The sequence below is a fragment of the Pelodiscus sinensis genome, chromosome 8 (genome assembly GCF_052426305.1).
Source record: "Pelodiscus sinensis isolate ZL-2025 chromosome 8, ASM5242630v1, whole genome shotgun sequence".
NCBI classification, from domain to species: Eukaryota; Metazoa; Chordata; order Testudines; family Trionychidae; genus Pelodiscus; species Pelodiscus sinensis.
Genome location: NC_143059.1, coordinates 40,904,298 through 40,920,507, shown reverse-complemented (window position 1 = coordinate 40,920,507; position 16,210 = coordinate 40,904,298). Strand labels below are relative to the sequence as shown.

At 46.7% G+C, this 16,210-nt stretch overlaps 1 protein-coding gene across 1 annotated transcript in view; it reads right to left on the bottom strand.

Moving 5' to 3' along the window:
- The window catches only part of LOC102462381 (protein FRA10AC1 homolog), a 94,618-nt gene extending 79,996 nt beyond the window's left edge, over nt 1-14,622 (bottom strand). The window contains exons 1-2 of the mRNA XM_075935153.2: nt 14,246-14,622; nt 2,149-2,225 (exon numbers count right to left, since the gene is read on the bottom strand). Coding sequence (XP_075791268.1) covers nt 2,149-2,225; nt 14,246-14,278 — 110 coding nt within the window. The 5' untranslated portion in view covers nt 14,279-14,622. The remainder of the gene's footprint in view (nt 1-2,148; nt 2,226-14,245) is intronic.
- Nucleotides 14,623-16,210: the final 1,588 nt, after the last annotated feature.

The following is a 16,210-nucleotide window of genomic DNA, read 5'->3' as shown; positions in this document are numbered from 1 at the left end:
GGTTTCAGCAGCGGCTGACTTGGGGACGCCTGGGGCAGAGCAGCTGGGGTGCTGCTGGGTTGGTCCAGTAGTGCCGCCGCTCCTCGGCGCTACTGGACCAACCCAGCAGCACCCCAGCTGCTCTCCCCCAGGTGTCCTGATTCAGCTGCTGCTGAAACTGATCAGCAGCGGCTGAATCAGGACTCCTGGGGCAGAGCAGCTGGGGTGCTGCCGGGTTGGTCCAGTAGCGCCAAGGAGCGGTGCTGCGGGACCAGCCGGCAGCGCCCCACCTGCTCTACCACAGGCCTGGGGCTTTGCTCCACGTCTCCCTGGTCTGCTGGGGGGGGGGCCACTAGCTGCGCCCCCCCCCCCCCAGCAGACCAGGGACACGGGAAGCAAAGCCGCAGGGGCGGGGTGCCACACCTCTGAGGCTTTGCTCTGGCAAAGCCTCAGAGGCACGGGACCCCTCCGCCTCCCAGGCTTTGCTCCAGGTGTCCCTGGTCTGCTGGAGACGGTCCCCAGCAGACCAGAGGCACCGGGAGCAAAGCGGCAGCAGCGGCGGAGTCCCGTGCCTCCCCGGCTTTGCCACAGCAAAGCCTCAGAGGCGCGGGACCCCTCCGCCTCCCCGGCTTTGCTCCGGGTGTCCCTGGTCTGCTGGAGACGGTCCCCAGCAGACCAGGGACACCCGGAGCAAAGCGGCAGCGGCGGCGTAGTGCCGCGCCTCTGAGGCTTTGCTCTGGCAAAGCCTCAGAGACGCGGGACTCCACTGCCGCTGCCGCTTTGCTCCTGGTGCCTCTGGTCTGCTGGGGACCGTCTCCAGCAGACCAGGGACACCGGGAGCAAAGCCGCAGCGGCGGCGGAGTCCTGCACCTCCACCTTCCCGGCTTTGCTCCGGGTATCCCTTGTCTGCTGGAGACGGTCCCCAGCAGACCAGGGGCACCCAGAGCAGCTTTTCTCGCCCCGGAGGTCGAGGTGGCGGGACCGCTGCACTCTGGGCAGTCCCGCTGCCTGCGAGCTCCAGGGCGAGAAAGCCCCGTTCGTAAGTGCGGATCCGACATAAGTTGGATCCACGTAACTCGGGGACTGCCTGTACTAGGAATGACCTGCCAGGTAAGCACAGTGCCACAGCGAGAAAAAAACTTCTCAATAAAAGAAGATGCTCAAACAGCAAAGTTCAGGGTCACAAAGCATAGGAACCACTAACTAAAACTAAGAAGACTGAGCTTAAACAAACATCTTAATGGCTAAATACAAGTTAACTGATCCAATTCATTGGTCTTTTGAAGCCAGGCTTAGCAGAGAGAACAGGCTGGAAGAAATTAAATAACAATCAAGCAGTGTTAGTGTTTCCTTTCCATGAGTTAGGTGTTTTAGTCCTACAAAGCCTGTTGCCACATGGCCTTGGCCATTTTGATCTCTCTCTTTGCAGCTCCACAAGTCCTGGTGGGTGGTAACAAAGTAATAGGAAATTGAACAGAGCAGCCAAAACCCAACCCTTGATGCTACTTGGAAAAACAAGCACTCAGCTGTGAGAAATGAGAGGCACATAGACACCAGATGGATGTGGCAGAACTGATCTTTCTCAGTTGCTCCTTTGAGACAACATGCTCTGACAGGTCTGAAGAAGCAGCAGCTTAGGAATCATATGGATATTTTTATTTTTCATGAATAGCATCGCTATGTCAGAGTTTTAAAAAAGGGGTCTTGATTATAGATAGATAGTTATAGACAGACCACACAAATAAGGGAGGTAAATGGTTAACTGGCAGGGGCTGGAGTGGCTCCCCACCTGCCACAAACAGCAGGGACAGCTCCAGCCGGCCAGGAAGAGCAGCCCCTGTCCATGGTGAACCCACCACGCCCCACCTCCTGTTATACAATAGCTCTCTGCCCTGCTCCTGGAGAGGCGGCTTTGGTGCAGGCTTGCAGTATAACCCTAGAAGTGAGGTCAGCAGGGGCTGCTGGTCCTGCTCCCAGGGAGGCTTTGTTGTGGGTTCTGCAGTATAAAGCTTACTTAAGTTTTATGCTGCAGAGTCCACAGCATGTATAACTGCTAGGATTTTTAGCGGTTACACAGTTACATTTTTAAATGATTATTTTACATCCCTAACATATAGTCATTTGCACTCAAGAAATGCAATGTACAATGTTGGCATTATAATACATTACCTTTTATTTCTTTGGTTAAATTTCTCTCCGCTTTCATCATCACTAAAATCAGAATCATAACCTCCCCGGCCATGTACCTGGAAATAATAAAGAAATAAAGGAAAATTATTGTAACGCAACATGATTAGAATCTTAGAAATGTTGTACTGGAAGAGACATTGCATGATCATCTAATTCATCCCTATGCACTGAGTTAGAACCAACTATAGCTAGATCATCCCTGATGGATATTTATTTAACCTGAAATCAGGGCTTCTTGTGCCAGAACTCTGATGCTCCCACTCAGGAATAAGACTTTTTGCGCAACTGTTCTTGCGCAAGAAGCCACTGTAGACAGGCACCATGAATTTCTTGTGCAAAGCCCTATGGTTAAAATGGCCATCAGAGCTTTCTTGCACAAGAGAGTGTCTACACTAGCAAGGACGCTCTTGCGCAAAAGCACATCTCTTGCACAAAAGCACATGCCACTGTAGACGCTTTCTTGCGCAACTACTTTAACGCAAGAACTCTTGCACTAAAGAGTTTTTGCACAAGATCATGCCAGTGTAGATGTAGCCTAATTGCCCTACCTATAGTTGATACTAACTTCTGTGGATTCCAGTTTCAAGTCTACATCACTGCAAGCTAGATACCTGCAAAATGGAATTACATCAATCAACACAAACTAGGTATTTTTTAATTCACGCCAGCAGAATCTACATGGGCAGTAAGAGTACAACATGTTAGTGAGCACTGCTCACTGTCAAAGACATAATAATGCAGTAGATGACTATTTGGTCAGTCTGGAGATTCCTACATTTCCACAACAATTATCCTCAGACAAACACCTGAGAAAACAAGAAATCCTAATATTTTGCCTTTAAGGTTAACAAACTTAATTCCACTGAACCTACAGGGGAATCAAAAGTCAGAGTCAACACTTTTCCAGTCTCCAAATGCTAAAAGCTCTGAATCAATTGTGGCATTTTTGCTGGGACAATCCCATATGTAACCAGGACCTAACTGTATAGTAAATCAAAATTAGAATCTTGATCGCACTAAGCAGCACACGGTAGGTTTAGCACAAGCTTTGGAAAATAGGTATGATATACTCCCAATCATAGCACTAAGTTATGATATTTGCAAATCACTCTAAGTTATTTCCCTTCTGCTATCCTTTCTTTGTCTTTTTTATTTACATTGCTGGCTCCTACTCCAAAGAGCGAGCTTCTCTATTACTCTGTACAGTGCCTAGCACAATGTGACCATGTACTTGCTTAGCCCCTACTGCTACTATAATGCCCACAAACAGTAACAATAGCAGCGGAATTCATAAACAAACAGAAAGTCACATCCTGCACTAGCTATAGCTTCCAAGGTACATTCAAGAGTAGCCTCACATACCATACCATACTACATTGCAATAACCCAATCTGAAGCTCAGTGGTATAGGTAATGGTTTCTAGTTCAGTATCTGATAAAAACAGACAGTGACCTAACTACTGACAGTTGGAAAAACACATTTCTGACTGCCAACAATACTATGTGAATGTTACAATAGTGTATCTACAGTGGCTACATCCTGACACATGTAAATATGCTAGAGAGACAATAGCATCCTCTACACATTCTTGCCAAGCTACTTGAAAGCTTGTGGACCAAATACGATTATGACGAATACCACTGTCTAGTATAGTAATGCCCATTAAAATTAAGTAAAACAAAAAAACAGACTTATTTTTACTTTAATTTTGTTATTTGGTTGTTGGGGAAAGATTTGGATTCCCTTTCCACTCTTGGATATGAGGATTCAATTAGTAATACAGAACATCAATGGAATAAACTTGCTGTTCTTCCATCACTAAAAACCCAATTGTATTCTCGATTTCAGAAACATAAAAGAGATTGCTGAGGCATAGTTGTATCAACTCCAAGTAAACTACATATACCGAAGAGGTGCATGCACCTGTATGGATTTTCTATTTAACCATTATTATCGCTGTCCTTTATGTACTTCAGGAAACTCCCCAAGAAACTTACTATCAATCAAATAGACTACAGAGCTATTCTACATTGTTGTGGTGTCAATGTAGTCAGTGTGTGCTAGCACAGAAGCTGCAATGATGCAGTAAATCTTTCTAGTAAAGTCCAACAAAGCTCTAAACCAGTGACACTCAGACTGAGGCTCTGAAGTCCCAAGAGGCTCTTTAATATATTTCCTGCACCTTGGAAACACATGATATTGAAACATTATATTTTTGAATATATAGTAAATGAAACAACGTATTCACAGTTGGCAATGCTTATTGTTAATTTGACTCCTGAATCAATGAGATTTGGTTACCAGTGCTCTATACCATTTTTTCAGAGGTAGATTGTGCTGAACAGACACTGCCATTTTTCAAGCCACTCACCTACATGATCAATATAGATGCACTCAAGATTACATTCAACTGGAGAAGGCTCGGCCACTTCCAGGCCTCCCTCTAAAACTCTTTCTATGTAGGGCCAAGAGCAGAGTTAGACAGCCACTCTTAAAACACGGGTGATATGTCTATACTAGCAACTCACACATTGCTAAAACAGGTGGATAGGGTTGCCAGGTGACTGGTATTTTACCGGACAGTCTGGTTTTTGCACCCTCTGTCTGGTAAAAAAAATTCAGAAAATATCGGACATGTGCAATGTCTAGTATTTTCTGTTTTTCTGGCTGGGCGCTGGACAGAAGCCTTGTGGGGGCAGGAGGGAGTGGCTGGGAGGTGGGGCCGTGATCGGCGCTGGGAGCCTGTGGTAGCATACAAAAGCCTGGCGGGGGTGTGGGCGAGGGGAGTGGGTGGGAGTCCCAGCAACTCCCCCCGCCCGGCTTCTGCACACAACCAGAGGGAGTCCGAGGCTGGGAGGCAGGGCCACGATTGGCACTGAGAGCATCTGGTTGTGTGCAGAAGCTGGGTGAGGGTTGGGGGTGTGGCTGGGAGGCGGGGAGCACTCGGAGCTGGGAGCCCTCAGCTGATTGCGTCTGAGGAGGAGTGATGCCTTGAGGGGGGAGGAGAAGCCCTGTCCCTGCTCCTGAGCACTGTTCAAGCGCTTTGTGGCGCTGTAGTCCAGGAGAGACGCGTGCAGGTGCTTTGTAGTTGCGTTTAGGCGCCTTCCATGGGCTCTCAGCCAAAACTAACTGGGGTGGAATTTCTGCTTCTTCCCACTGGGACACCCAAAGACCTGGCTATGGGGGAGTCACCTTCCTACCCATGGTCCCCCCATTCTTCCATTTTATTGCCCCGGGGTCTTCCTCTCTCTGCTTTGGGTAGCAGGCAGCTGCTTTGCAGAGCAGGCTCTGCTGCCTCCTCCTTTGTTCACAGCTTAGTGGCTCCTGGTAGTAGCCACACAGAATCTGTGTTCAGTGTGGGTGGGTTTTTTTTTTCCCCTCAACAAATTTTTAGCCCGTGTGTTCGATTTTTTTGGGAGACCATCTGGCAACCCTACAGGTGGACTACCCAAGTAGAAGACACTCAGTATAAAAAATGTGGCATAGACAATGCCTGAGACTAAAGAAATGCACTAGTACAATGCTAGGATGTACTTGGGGTATCAATTTTCATCTTAGACATAAAAATGAAGTACTAATCTTTGAAAGCTTCAGAGGATAGCCGAGTTAGTCTGTAACTTGAAAAACTTAAAAAACAACGAATAGTCTAGCAGCATCTTAGACTAACAAAACATGTAGAAGGTATCATGAGCTTTCGTGGGTACAGTCCACTTCTTCAGATGACCGGAGTATTAAAAATCCAGATTCCTCTATTTATTCTAGGTTGTAGATTTTTAATACTCCGGTCATCTGAAGAAGTAGATTGTACCCATAAAAGCTCATGATACCATCTACATGTTTTGTTAGTCTTTAAGATGCTGCTAGATTAATCTTGGAAAGTCGCCCATCCAAATACTGATCAGCTCTACTTTGCAGAAAGTTTGTATCAATCAAAATTTCCAAAATTCTACTTACCTAGGGCTATAAAAATATTTTTCCTACAAAACAGGTACAACATAATCAATAATTTTATTATTAATCTTCATGGGCTTTGTGCCTGGACTGGTCTCATGGCAGTTTTGCAAGATTATATCATTATGGCTGTGTCTACACTGCACCCCTTTTCCGGAAAAGGGATGCAGATGAGACAAGTCGGAATTGCAAATGAAGTGGGGGATTTGAATATCCCCCGCTTCATTTGTATAAACATGGCTGCCACTTTTTTCCGGCTCGGGGCTTTGCCGGAGAAGCGCCAGTCTAGACGGGATCTTTCGGAAAATAAACCCTTTTCCGAAAGATCCTTTATTCCTGATTTTAAGAGGAATAAGGGACCTTTCAGAAAAGGGTTTATTTTCTGAAAAATCCCGGCAAAGCCCTGAGCCGGAAAAAAGCAGCAGCCATGTTTATACAAATGAAGTGGGGGATATTTAAATCCCCCGCTTCATTTGCAATTCTGATTTGTCTCATCTGCATCCCTTTTCCGGAAAAGGGGTACAGTGTAGACACAGCCTATATGTTTATTTTATTATTAAGGTTGTCAATTAATTGAAATTAACTCAAATGATTAATTAAAATAAATTAAACTCAAATAAAAAATTAATCACAATTAATCTGTTTTAATTGCGCTATTATACAATAGAATACCAACTGAAATTTGTAATAAATATTTTGTGATGTTTTTCTACATCTCAAATATATTTATTTCAGTTACAACACAGAATATAACGTGAGCAGTGCTCACTTTATATTATTTGTGATTACAAGTATTTGCACTATAAACCTGATAAATCAAAAAAAGTATTTTTCACTTCACTATTTACTAGTATTGTAGTGAAACCCTTTATTGGGAAATGACACTAACAAATGTAGATTTTTTTTTTTACCATAAATGCACTCAAAAACAAAACAATGTAACATTTTAACAACTACAAATTCAAACTGTTCTACTTTTTGTTCAGTCAATCGCTAAGAGAAACAAGTTTGTTTACATTATGGGAGATAATGCTTCCCTCTTTTTATTTACAATGTTCCCATGGCACTTTTGTGGCAAGTGTTGCAAGGTGATTATGTACCACATATGCTAAACATTTGTATGCTCCATCATGCTTCTCCTACCATTCCAAAAGACATGCTTCTATTCTGATGAAACTTGTTAAAAAACGTATTAATTAAATTTGTGACTCAACTCCTTGTGGAAGAATAGTTTATGTATGTCTCCTGCTTCATGGTTTTATCCACATTCTGCCATATATTTTGTGTTATAGCCACCATCTCACATGACAATCCAGCACATTGTTCAATTTAAGAACATTTTCATTGTAGATTTGACAAAGCACAAAAAGGGTACCAGTATGAGATTGAGGGATATAATAGTGTATTCGATTAACCAATAAGCAAAAGCTTATAGGTTAATGCTACAGACTACATGCATTTCCCTTCCCCTCCCCTTGATATTTTTTGCAGGCTGACGAGAAGCCTGGCTGAGTTCTGGCTCCCGCCGGGTCCAGAACCTACTCCTGCAGCAGCTTTGCATTTAAAGTATATTAGGAGCCAGATGGGCAGGCCACCCGGCTCATGCCGGGTCCAGGAGCTCAGATTTCTCCTCTCCTCTTAGCCAAGGGCTGCTGCCACGCCATGCTGCTACCTCTTTAACAGAGGCAGCAGCACTGGGCGACAGGCAGCCAGTCCAGAAGGGCAGCTGATTTTTAAATTGGCTCCCCTCATGGACCAGCTCCTGCCTGGCACCCTGCACTGCTGCCTCTGATACAGTGGCTGCAAGCCCCATCCCTGGGGACTATAGAATAGTCAACTAACAGCTAAAATTTCATGAGGTTACTCAACTATTAAATTAACTGATATTTAACATCCCTAATGAGATTTCTAATGATAGCTACAGCGTATGACACAAGGTTTAAGAATCTGAAGTGCCTTTCAGAATCTGAGCAGGACAACTTGTAGAGAATGCTGTTAGAAGTCTTAAAATAGCAACACTCCAATTTGGAAAGTATAGAGTCCCAAAAAAGAAAATCAAACTTCCGCTGGTGGCATCTAAGTTAAATTATGAAAATGATCATGCAGCACTCCCCACTGCTTTGGATAATTATTGAGCAGAACCTGTCATCAATATGGAAACATGCTGTATATAAGCATCAGGTAGCATTAAAGGGCATCCCCACTGTAAGTTGCCCAGGTTTACATCCAATCCACACTAAAAGTCACTGATGCTTGTAGGAACTGATGCATTATAAATCTAACCTTTCCCAGTCTTAAGTCACTCAAAAAAAAAATTTGCACAAATGGAAGTCAGCTGCGGGAAAATAATTCCCTGTTTTAAGTTGTTTCGCTGTAAGTCCAGTTTTTTGGAACCTATCTTGACTTATAGTAACGACAGCCAGTACCTCCCATAAATGTAAACAAACTTGTTTGACTTAATTAGGAATGTTAAATTTAGATTAACTAATTGAATAGTCAATGGGCTCTTCCATCAACTATTCGATAGTCCATCGACTATTTGATTAGCTGATTAATTTTAACATCCCTAACTGACTCCCCCAGCACCAGCTTCTGCTCTCCCCTCTTGCTGCTTTTCTCTGATAGAGGCAGCAAGGGGGGAAGCGATTAGTCGCATTACTAGTCGACTATCCATTAACCTTATGCTTATCACAAGGGTGGGCAATAATTTTTTACCAGGGGCCATTTTAGAAATTTTTGAAGTTGACCCACACTGCACCACAAGGGCTGGGGCCTCAGGCGGAAAGGATGGAGCCAGGATACTTCCTTGCTTCCCCACCCACAGGCCATGATTGGTCTGGCAGTGGGGGAGTGCATGAAGTCTTTGTCCTCCCAAGGTGCCCATGACCCTGGTGGTGGGAAGAAACTTTGCATGCTTCCCCCAACTCCAGGCCAATCAGGCCTCGGGGGCAGAGGAGTACGCAAAGTCTCCTCCCATTCTGCCAGGAGCATATGGCACTTCTAAGCTGGCTCAGGCCCAGAAGCAAGAAGCAATTCACAGCTGTTCCTCACGGGGACTCTGGGGCCAGTTTCCAGGCCGGATCCCCGTACTTTGGCAGGGGCTATTGCAAGGTCCCCAGAGCCCGGCCTACAGCTGAGAGGGGGAATCTCCTCCAGGGCCAGTCCCACTGCTTCCCAGAAGCCTCTCCCAGGGCAGCGCCCTCAGCCTGACTCGGGTCCTACCCAGCCCAGCCCCCATACCCCGAACAGGTAGCGCTTGGGGGGCAGGTAAGAGACATGCCTCCCTCCCCCCACCCTGCTGTTCTCCCCCGCACTCAGGACTGCAGGTGGAGGGTTTGGCCCTGGGCTGTTCCCAGCAGAGCTGGCTGCGATCCCTACCCAGGGAAGCTGCCACCAGCTCCCACTGTATGCAAGGTGGGGGAAGCCAGCACTGGAAGGTCAGGAGGGGGCTGAAGAGGGGCAGGGGCATATAAGGGGGGGTGAGAGGAAACGGATGTCTGGGGCAGGAGGGGGATGCATGAGGCACTGAAGGGAGGTTAGGGGAATTCAGGGGCAACTTATGGGGTGGATGGGAGCAGCGGTGCAATGGAGGTAAACTCTGTGGGGGAGGATCACAGGGAGGGAAAGGGGGCATGTGGGGAGAAGAGGCTAGGGAAGACTGTGGGAGTAAGAGTAGCCTGGCTGGGGAAGGGAGAGAGACAGGACAGTCTTCACGGCTGAGGACATTGGGGAGATTCCTGAATCTGCACCGTCCTTTGTGGGTGATGAATCTGAGGAACTGTCCCGGATTGAAGTGTCATTAGAGGAGGTTTTGGAACAAATAGACAAATGTAATGTTAACAAATCTCCGGGACCAGATGGCATTCATCCAAGGGTTCTAAAAGAACTCAAATGGGAAATTGCTGAGCTATTATCTGTGGTTTGTAACCTGTCCTTTAAATCGGCTTCCGTACCTAATGACTGGAAGGTAGCCAACGTGACACCAATATTTAAAAAGGGCTCTAGAGGCGATCCTGGCAATTACAGACCGGTAAGTCTAACTTCAGTACCGGGCAAATTAGTAGAAACAATAGTGAAGAATAAAATTGTGAAGCATGTAGAAGAACATAATTTATTGGACAAAAGTCAACATGGTTTCTGTAAAGGGAAATCATGTCTTACTAATCTGTTAGAGTTCTTTGAAGGGGTTAACAAACATGCGGACAAGGGGGATCCAGTAGATATAGTATACTTGGATTTTCAGAAAGCCTTTGACAAGGTCCCTCACCAAAGGCTCTTGTGTAAATTACATGGCCATGGGATAAGAGGGAAGGTCCTTTCTTGGATTGAGAACTGGTTAAAAGACAGGAAACAAAGGGTAGGAATAAATGGTAAATTTTCAGATTGGAGAGGGGTAACTAGTGGTGTACCCCAAGGGTCAGTCCTGGGACCAATCCTTTTCAACTTATTCATAAATGATCTGGAGAAAGGGGTAAGCAGTGAGATAGTAAAGTTTGCAGATGATACAAAACTGTTTAGGATAGTCAAGACAGAAGCAGACTGTGAGGGCCTCCAAGAAGATCTCGCCAAACTGAGTTATTGGGCAACAAAATGGCAAATGAAATTTAATGTGGATAAGTGTAAAGTAATGCACATCGGGAAAAATAACCCCAATTATACGTACAGTATGATGGGGGCTAATTTGGCTACGACAAATCAGGAAAGAGATCTTGGAGTTATCGTGGACAGTTCTCTGAAAACTTCCACACAGTGTGCAGCGGCAGTCAAAAAGGCAAATAGAATGCTAGGATTTATTAAGAAAGGGATAGAAAATAAGACCCAGAATATCTTACTGTCCCTGTATAAAACTATGGTACGCCCACATCTTGAATACTGTGTACAGATGTGGTCTCCTCACCTCAAAAAAGATATTTTGGCCTTGGAAAGGGTTCAGAAAAGGGCAACTAAAATGATTAGGGGTTTGGAACGGGTCCCATAAGAGGAGAGGTTAAAGCGACTGGGACTTTTCAGTTTTGAAAAGAGGAGACTGAGGGGGGATATGATAGAGGTCTATAAAATCATGAGTGGTGTGGAGAGGGCCGATAAAGAAAAGTTATTTATTAGTTCCCTAAATAGAAGAACTAGAGGACACCAAATGAAATTAATGGGTAGCAGGTTTAAAACTAATAAAAGAAAGTTCTTCTTCACACAGCGTGTAGTCAACCTGTGGAACTCCTTGCCAGAGGAGGCTGTGAAGGCTAGGACTATAATAGAGTTTAAAGAGAAGCTAGATAATTTCATGGAGGTTAGGTCCATAAAAGGCTATTAGCCAGGGGATAAAATGGTGTCCTTGGCCTCTGTTTGTCAGAGGCTGGAGAGGGATGGCAGGAGACAAATCGCTTGCTCATTGTCTTCGGTCCACCCTCTCTGGGGCACCTGGTGCTGGCCACTGTCGGTAGACAGGATACTGGGCTAGATGGACCTTTTGTCTGACCCAGTACGGCCGTTCTTATGTTCTTATATGTTCTTATGACAGGGGTGGACAGAAGGAGATGGGGAAGATACAAGGGTAGCTGTCCCACCCCAAGGGGCAGGAGTGGGGGGAGGGCAGAGGTGACTGGTGGTAACACTTGGGGGCACCAGCTCCTATGCCCCTGACAAAATTTCAGATGCTACATAGGGTGCCCCACATGCCCCCTGACCCTGTAGGTGTCCCCTTCCCTCCCACCCCAGCAGCCAGAGGGGAATTCTGTGGATTTTTTTTAAGTGTTGTAGATATCTGCAAACTGATCCCTTGCACATGTACTGTGTGCATACAGATGTGATGTAATGTATGACCTCTTAAAATTAATTACCATAATGAATATGCAAAGAAAACAGTCTGCCAAAAGCTTATGAATGGGTTTGCCGGTCCGTGGTATAAAAAGATTGGAAATGACTATTCTTAATGACCTCTGAACAAAAAGTAGGACTGGGTGGACGTGTATGCTCTAAATGTTACTTTTTTTACTTTCGAGTGCAGTTATATATAAAAAAGCACTACATTTGTAAACTTTCATGATGTAGAGATTGCGCTATAGCACTTTTATAAGGTGAGTCAAAAAATACTATTTTCAGTATTATACTGAAAATGTTTACAATGAAAATGTTTGTAATAAAAATAATATAAAGCAAGCACTGTACACTTTGTATTGTGTTGTAATTCAATTAATTGTTGTAAATTGCTATTTGAAAATATAGAAAAAAGGAATGTAAAATCCTATGTAAATTGTAAACCAGTGAAACTATAAGTTTAACCGGTTATCTGCACACCACGCTTACCAGGATAACTAGTTAATCAGTGCTTGGCCGGGCTGAAGTGCCTCCTCCCCGCATGGCTCAGAGGCTTGCAAGGCCAGACTGGACAGGGCCCCCCACACCATGCCTTGAGAGGGGGCTGTTCCAGCCCAGCTGGGCACCAGGTAACTAATTACCCCAGTAAGCATGCCGGTAAGATGTTTACTGGTTAACCAGTTAAAATCTTCACGTGTCTAATGGAAAACATCCAAAATATTAAAATAAATGATATTCTATTATTTTAATAGTGCCATTAATACTGTGAATATTTAGTGAACAATTAGAGTCTAGTAAATACTTTTTTCCTGAAATGGAAAAATGAAGAACCTAAAATTCATCTAATTTACTGACCAACAAGTAGCTTTTCATACCACAGAGCATGATTATTTTTTTTTAAAGGAAAGAAACAAAACACAGCAAAAATTAAAATAAGTGACTCCAATTATGGTTTCTTACCAAATTAAACTGTGAATACTTAAATCAGTCCAACTTTTTGGCTCAGCTTAATTAACAGGATGGTTGGTCTATACACATGACACACAAATCACTAGTAGCAACAGTACCACCACTAGCAACTTCATCAGAGCACACCAGGCATTGAAGCAGAACTACTTTCACCCAAGATGGAGAAGAGATCAGAACCATTTACACAGTAGTGAAGGTATATTGGCGGGATGGGCAAAAAGCAATGATGTTAACTTATTAAAACTATTTTCAACTTTATTTTGCTAAGTACAGTTCTCAGATGACAGAGACAAAAGAAAAAAAATCAAAATAAAATAACAGAGACCAAAAGACTAAGGACAGAGATTTGTTTGGCACCACAGAGAAGAGAAACATTGAAAATTTGCCAAGACTAGCATAGGGATGTAAGAGAGCAGTCGATTAGTTGACTACCCAATAAACTTAATCTTATTGGGTGGTCCAGTCCACTACTCACCCTCTCCCCCAGCCTCTATCAGAGGGAGGGGGGCAGGGGTGGCCTCTCCCGCAGAAGCCAACCCTGACTGAGGGGGCCGAGTAGAAACTTGGGACCCCCCACAGCCAGGGGCTGCTGCTCAAAAGCAGCTGGCTGCCTAGGCAGCCCTGCTCAGTCCTAGCTAGCACCAGGACCAAACCCCACTGCGGCTCTACAATTTAAAAGGTGGGAGGAGGAAGGCAGCCTCCTACTCCATTTTAAATTACAGAGCCATAACAGGGTTTGGTCCCTGGCATGAGCAGGGACTGATCTGGAATGCCCACCTGGTTCCTACTAAATTTAGGAGCCAGGCAGGCAGCCCCACTCAGTCCGAATGTGTCAGGGACCAAACCCTGCTGTGGCTCTGCAATTTCAAACGCAGTAGGAGGCAGGGAGCAGCCTGCCTGACTCCTACTGTCTTTTAAATTGCAGAACTGCAGCAGGATTTGATCCCTGTGTGAGCCAGGACCTAGCGGGTTTCGACTACTCGATTGCTAAAATAACCCAAATGTAACATCTCTAGGATAGTGGTCAGGAATCACTGACAAAACAAAAGCCCTTGCTCAAAACAACGCGGAGTCTCCTCTGCGTTTCACAGGCGATGGCAGAGCGGAGAGAGCAGGGGCAGCGCCCCAAGAACACCTCGGCCCGCGCGTTCCCGGTGTTATTTACTCCCACTCCCGCCTGCAGGAGGACTTTGCACCTGTCGCGTTGGCATTAACACAGCCCCCCTCCCACCGGGCCTACTGCGGGCCTGCCCCCGGGCCCGCCCTTCCCTTCTCTCGGGCCTGCGGGCTACTCGCCTCCCCCTCCCCCCGGGAGCGGTCGGTGGCTCCCTGCCTCTGACTCACGGCCTGAGAGCGCAGGAGCTGGGCCGGGACCATGGCTGCCGGCTCGGTCAGCGCCCCGGGATGGGCAGGGCCGCGCTTCCTGCACGCGAACCGGCCGGTGGTTGGGCGCCTCCAGCCCCCGCCGAGCGAGAGGCGCGGGCCGGTTCCCAGCAGCGTCCTTCCCCGTGAAAGGCCCGGCCGGAAACCGGGGCTGGGACAGGAGAGGGCCGGGGGTAGAGGCGCAGGGCCCGGCTCCCTCGGCGCTTCACGCAGGGAGCGCCCCGGCCGCCCGTAGGCGGGGGAGAGAGACCCCAGGGGAGACTCCCGGGCGCAGTCGAGGCCCGGGGCGCGCGCAGGGGAATGGGCGCGACTCGAACCCTGAGCCGAGCCGGGCCGGCCACTGCGGAGGCACGAAAGGGAGCAGGGCGGGCGCAGAGCGAGGCAAGGCGGCCCGGGTCAGGAAGCTGCCTGCAACGAGCGGGCCGTGGTGCAGCTGTGGCCCTTGGGGGGTGCTGTTCTTGAAGTGGTTTCCATCGAGTACGGCTGGAGCCGCCAACTGCAGGGCCTGGGGAGAAGGGTAGTAGTAGGCTGTGTCTAGACTGGCAAGTTTTCCCGCAAATGCTTTTAACGGAAAAGTTTTCTGTTAAAAGCATTTGCGGAAAAGAGCGTCTAGTTTGGCACAGGCGCTTTTCCGCAAAAGCACTTTTTGCGGAAAGTGTCCGTGCCGATCTAGACGCGCTTTTCCACAAAAAAGCCATTTTCACAATCGGGGCTTTTTTGTGCATAACAAATCTGAGCTATCTACGCTGGCCCTTTTGTGCAAAAGCTTTTACGGGAGCAGCATAGTATTTCTGCAAGAAGCGCTGATTTCTTACATGAGATCGTCAGTGTTCTTGCAGAAATTCAAGCGGCCAGTGTAGACAGCTGGCAAGTTTTTCCACAAAAGCAGCTGCTTTTGGGAAAAACTTGCCAGTCTAGACACAGCCATAGTGTTGGCTGCAGAGTCCCGGCCGTGCAGAGCTGTCAGCCAAGACCCCACGTGCAGGGCCAGGATCTCAGGACTGCTGCAGTACCCCGCCCACCCTTAGCTCTCCCTTGCCTAAGAATGCTGCCCCTACAGCTCCCTTTTGGCAGGGAATATGAGCAGGGCAGGGTCACAAATGGGGTGAGCTTCACATCCTGCACTCCATCCTATACACACTCATCCCATTCCCCTGCCCTGAGTCTCTCATATACATCTCCACCCCCTGCTCTGAGCCCCCTTGTAGCCAGACAGGAGCCCTCCCCCCCCCCTCCGTAACATCCATTTTTGCTTGCCTGGAGCATACAGGGCACACAGAGCAGTAAAAGCCTTGAACAGAAGGCCCGGATATGCAGGCTGCTGTGACCCTAGATGGCTATAAACAGATATGCCAATTGTTGACCTCGAGGCTGTGAGAACTGCCTTGGCTGGCACCTATATGGATACAAACACAAAGCCGTCTGCGGGGGGAGGAATCTCTCGCCCAATAAAGAATGTCCAGTACTCACAATTTAGTTATCTCTCTTCCAAGTGTAAATTAAGTTGAAACTCCCTTGTAAGAACTGGCGTCACAAAGACAGACCAACACAATTTGGCATCTTAGATAAGACAGAGTATTCAGGCCCCTATGGGTATAAAGATGGGTCCAGCAGCACATTTACTCTGAGGGGCTACGTCTACATTGGCACGCCTTTCGGAAAAGGGATGCTAATGTAGCACGTTGGAATAGGCAAATCCGCGGAGAATTTAAATATCCCCCGCGGCATTTGCATTAACATGGCTGCCGCTTTTTTCTGGCTTTCAAGTAGGAATAAGAAATCCTCCGGAAAAGGGCTTATTTTCCGGAGAATAACGTCTAGACTGGTGCTTTTCTCCAGCTTTTCCCCAAGCCGGAAAAAAGCGGCAGCCATGTTAATGCAAATGCCGCGGGGGATATTTAAATCCCCCGCAGATTTGCCTATTCC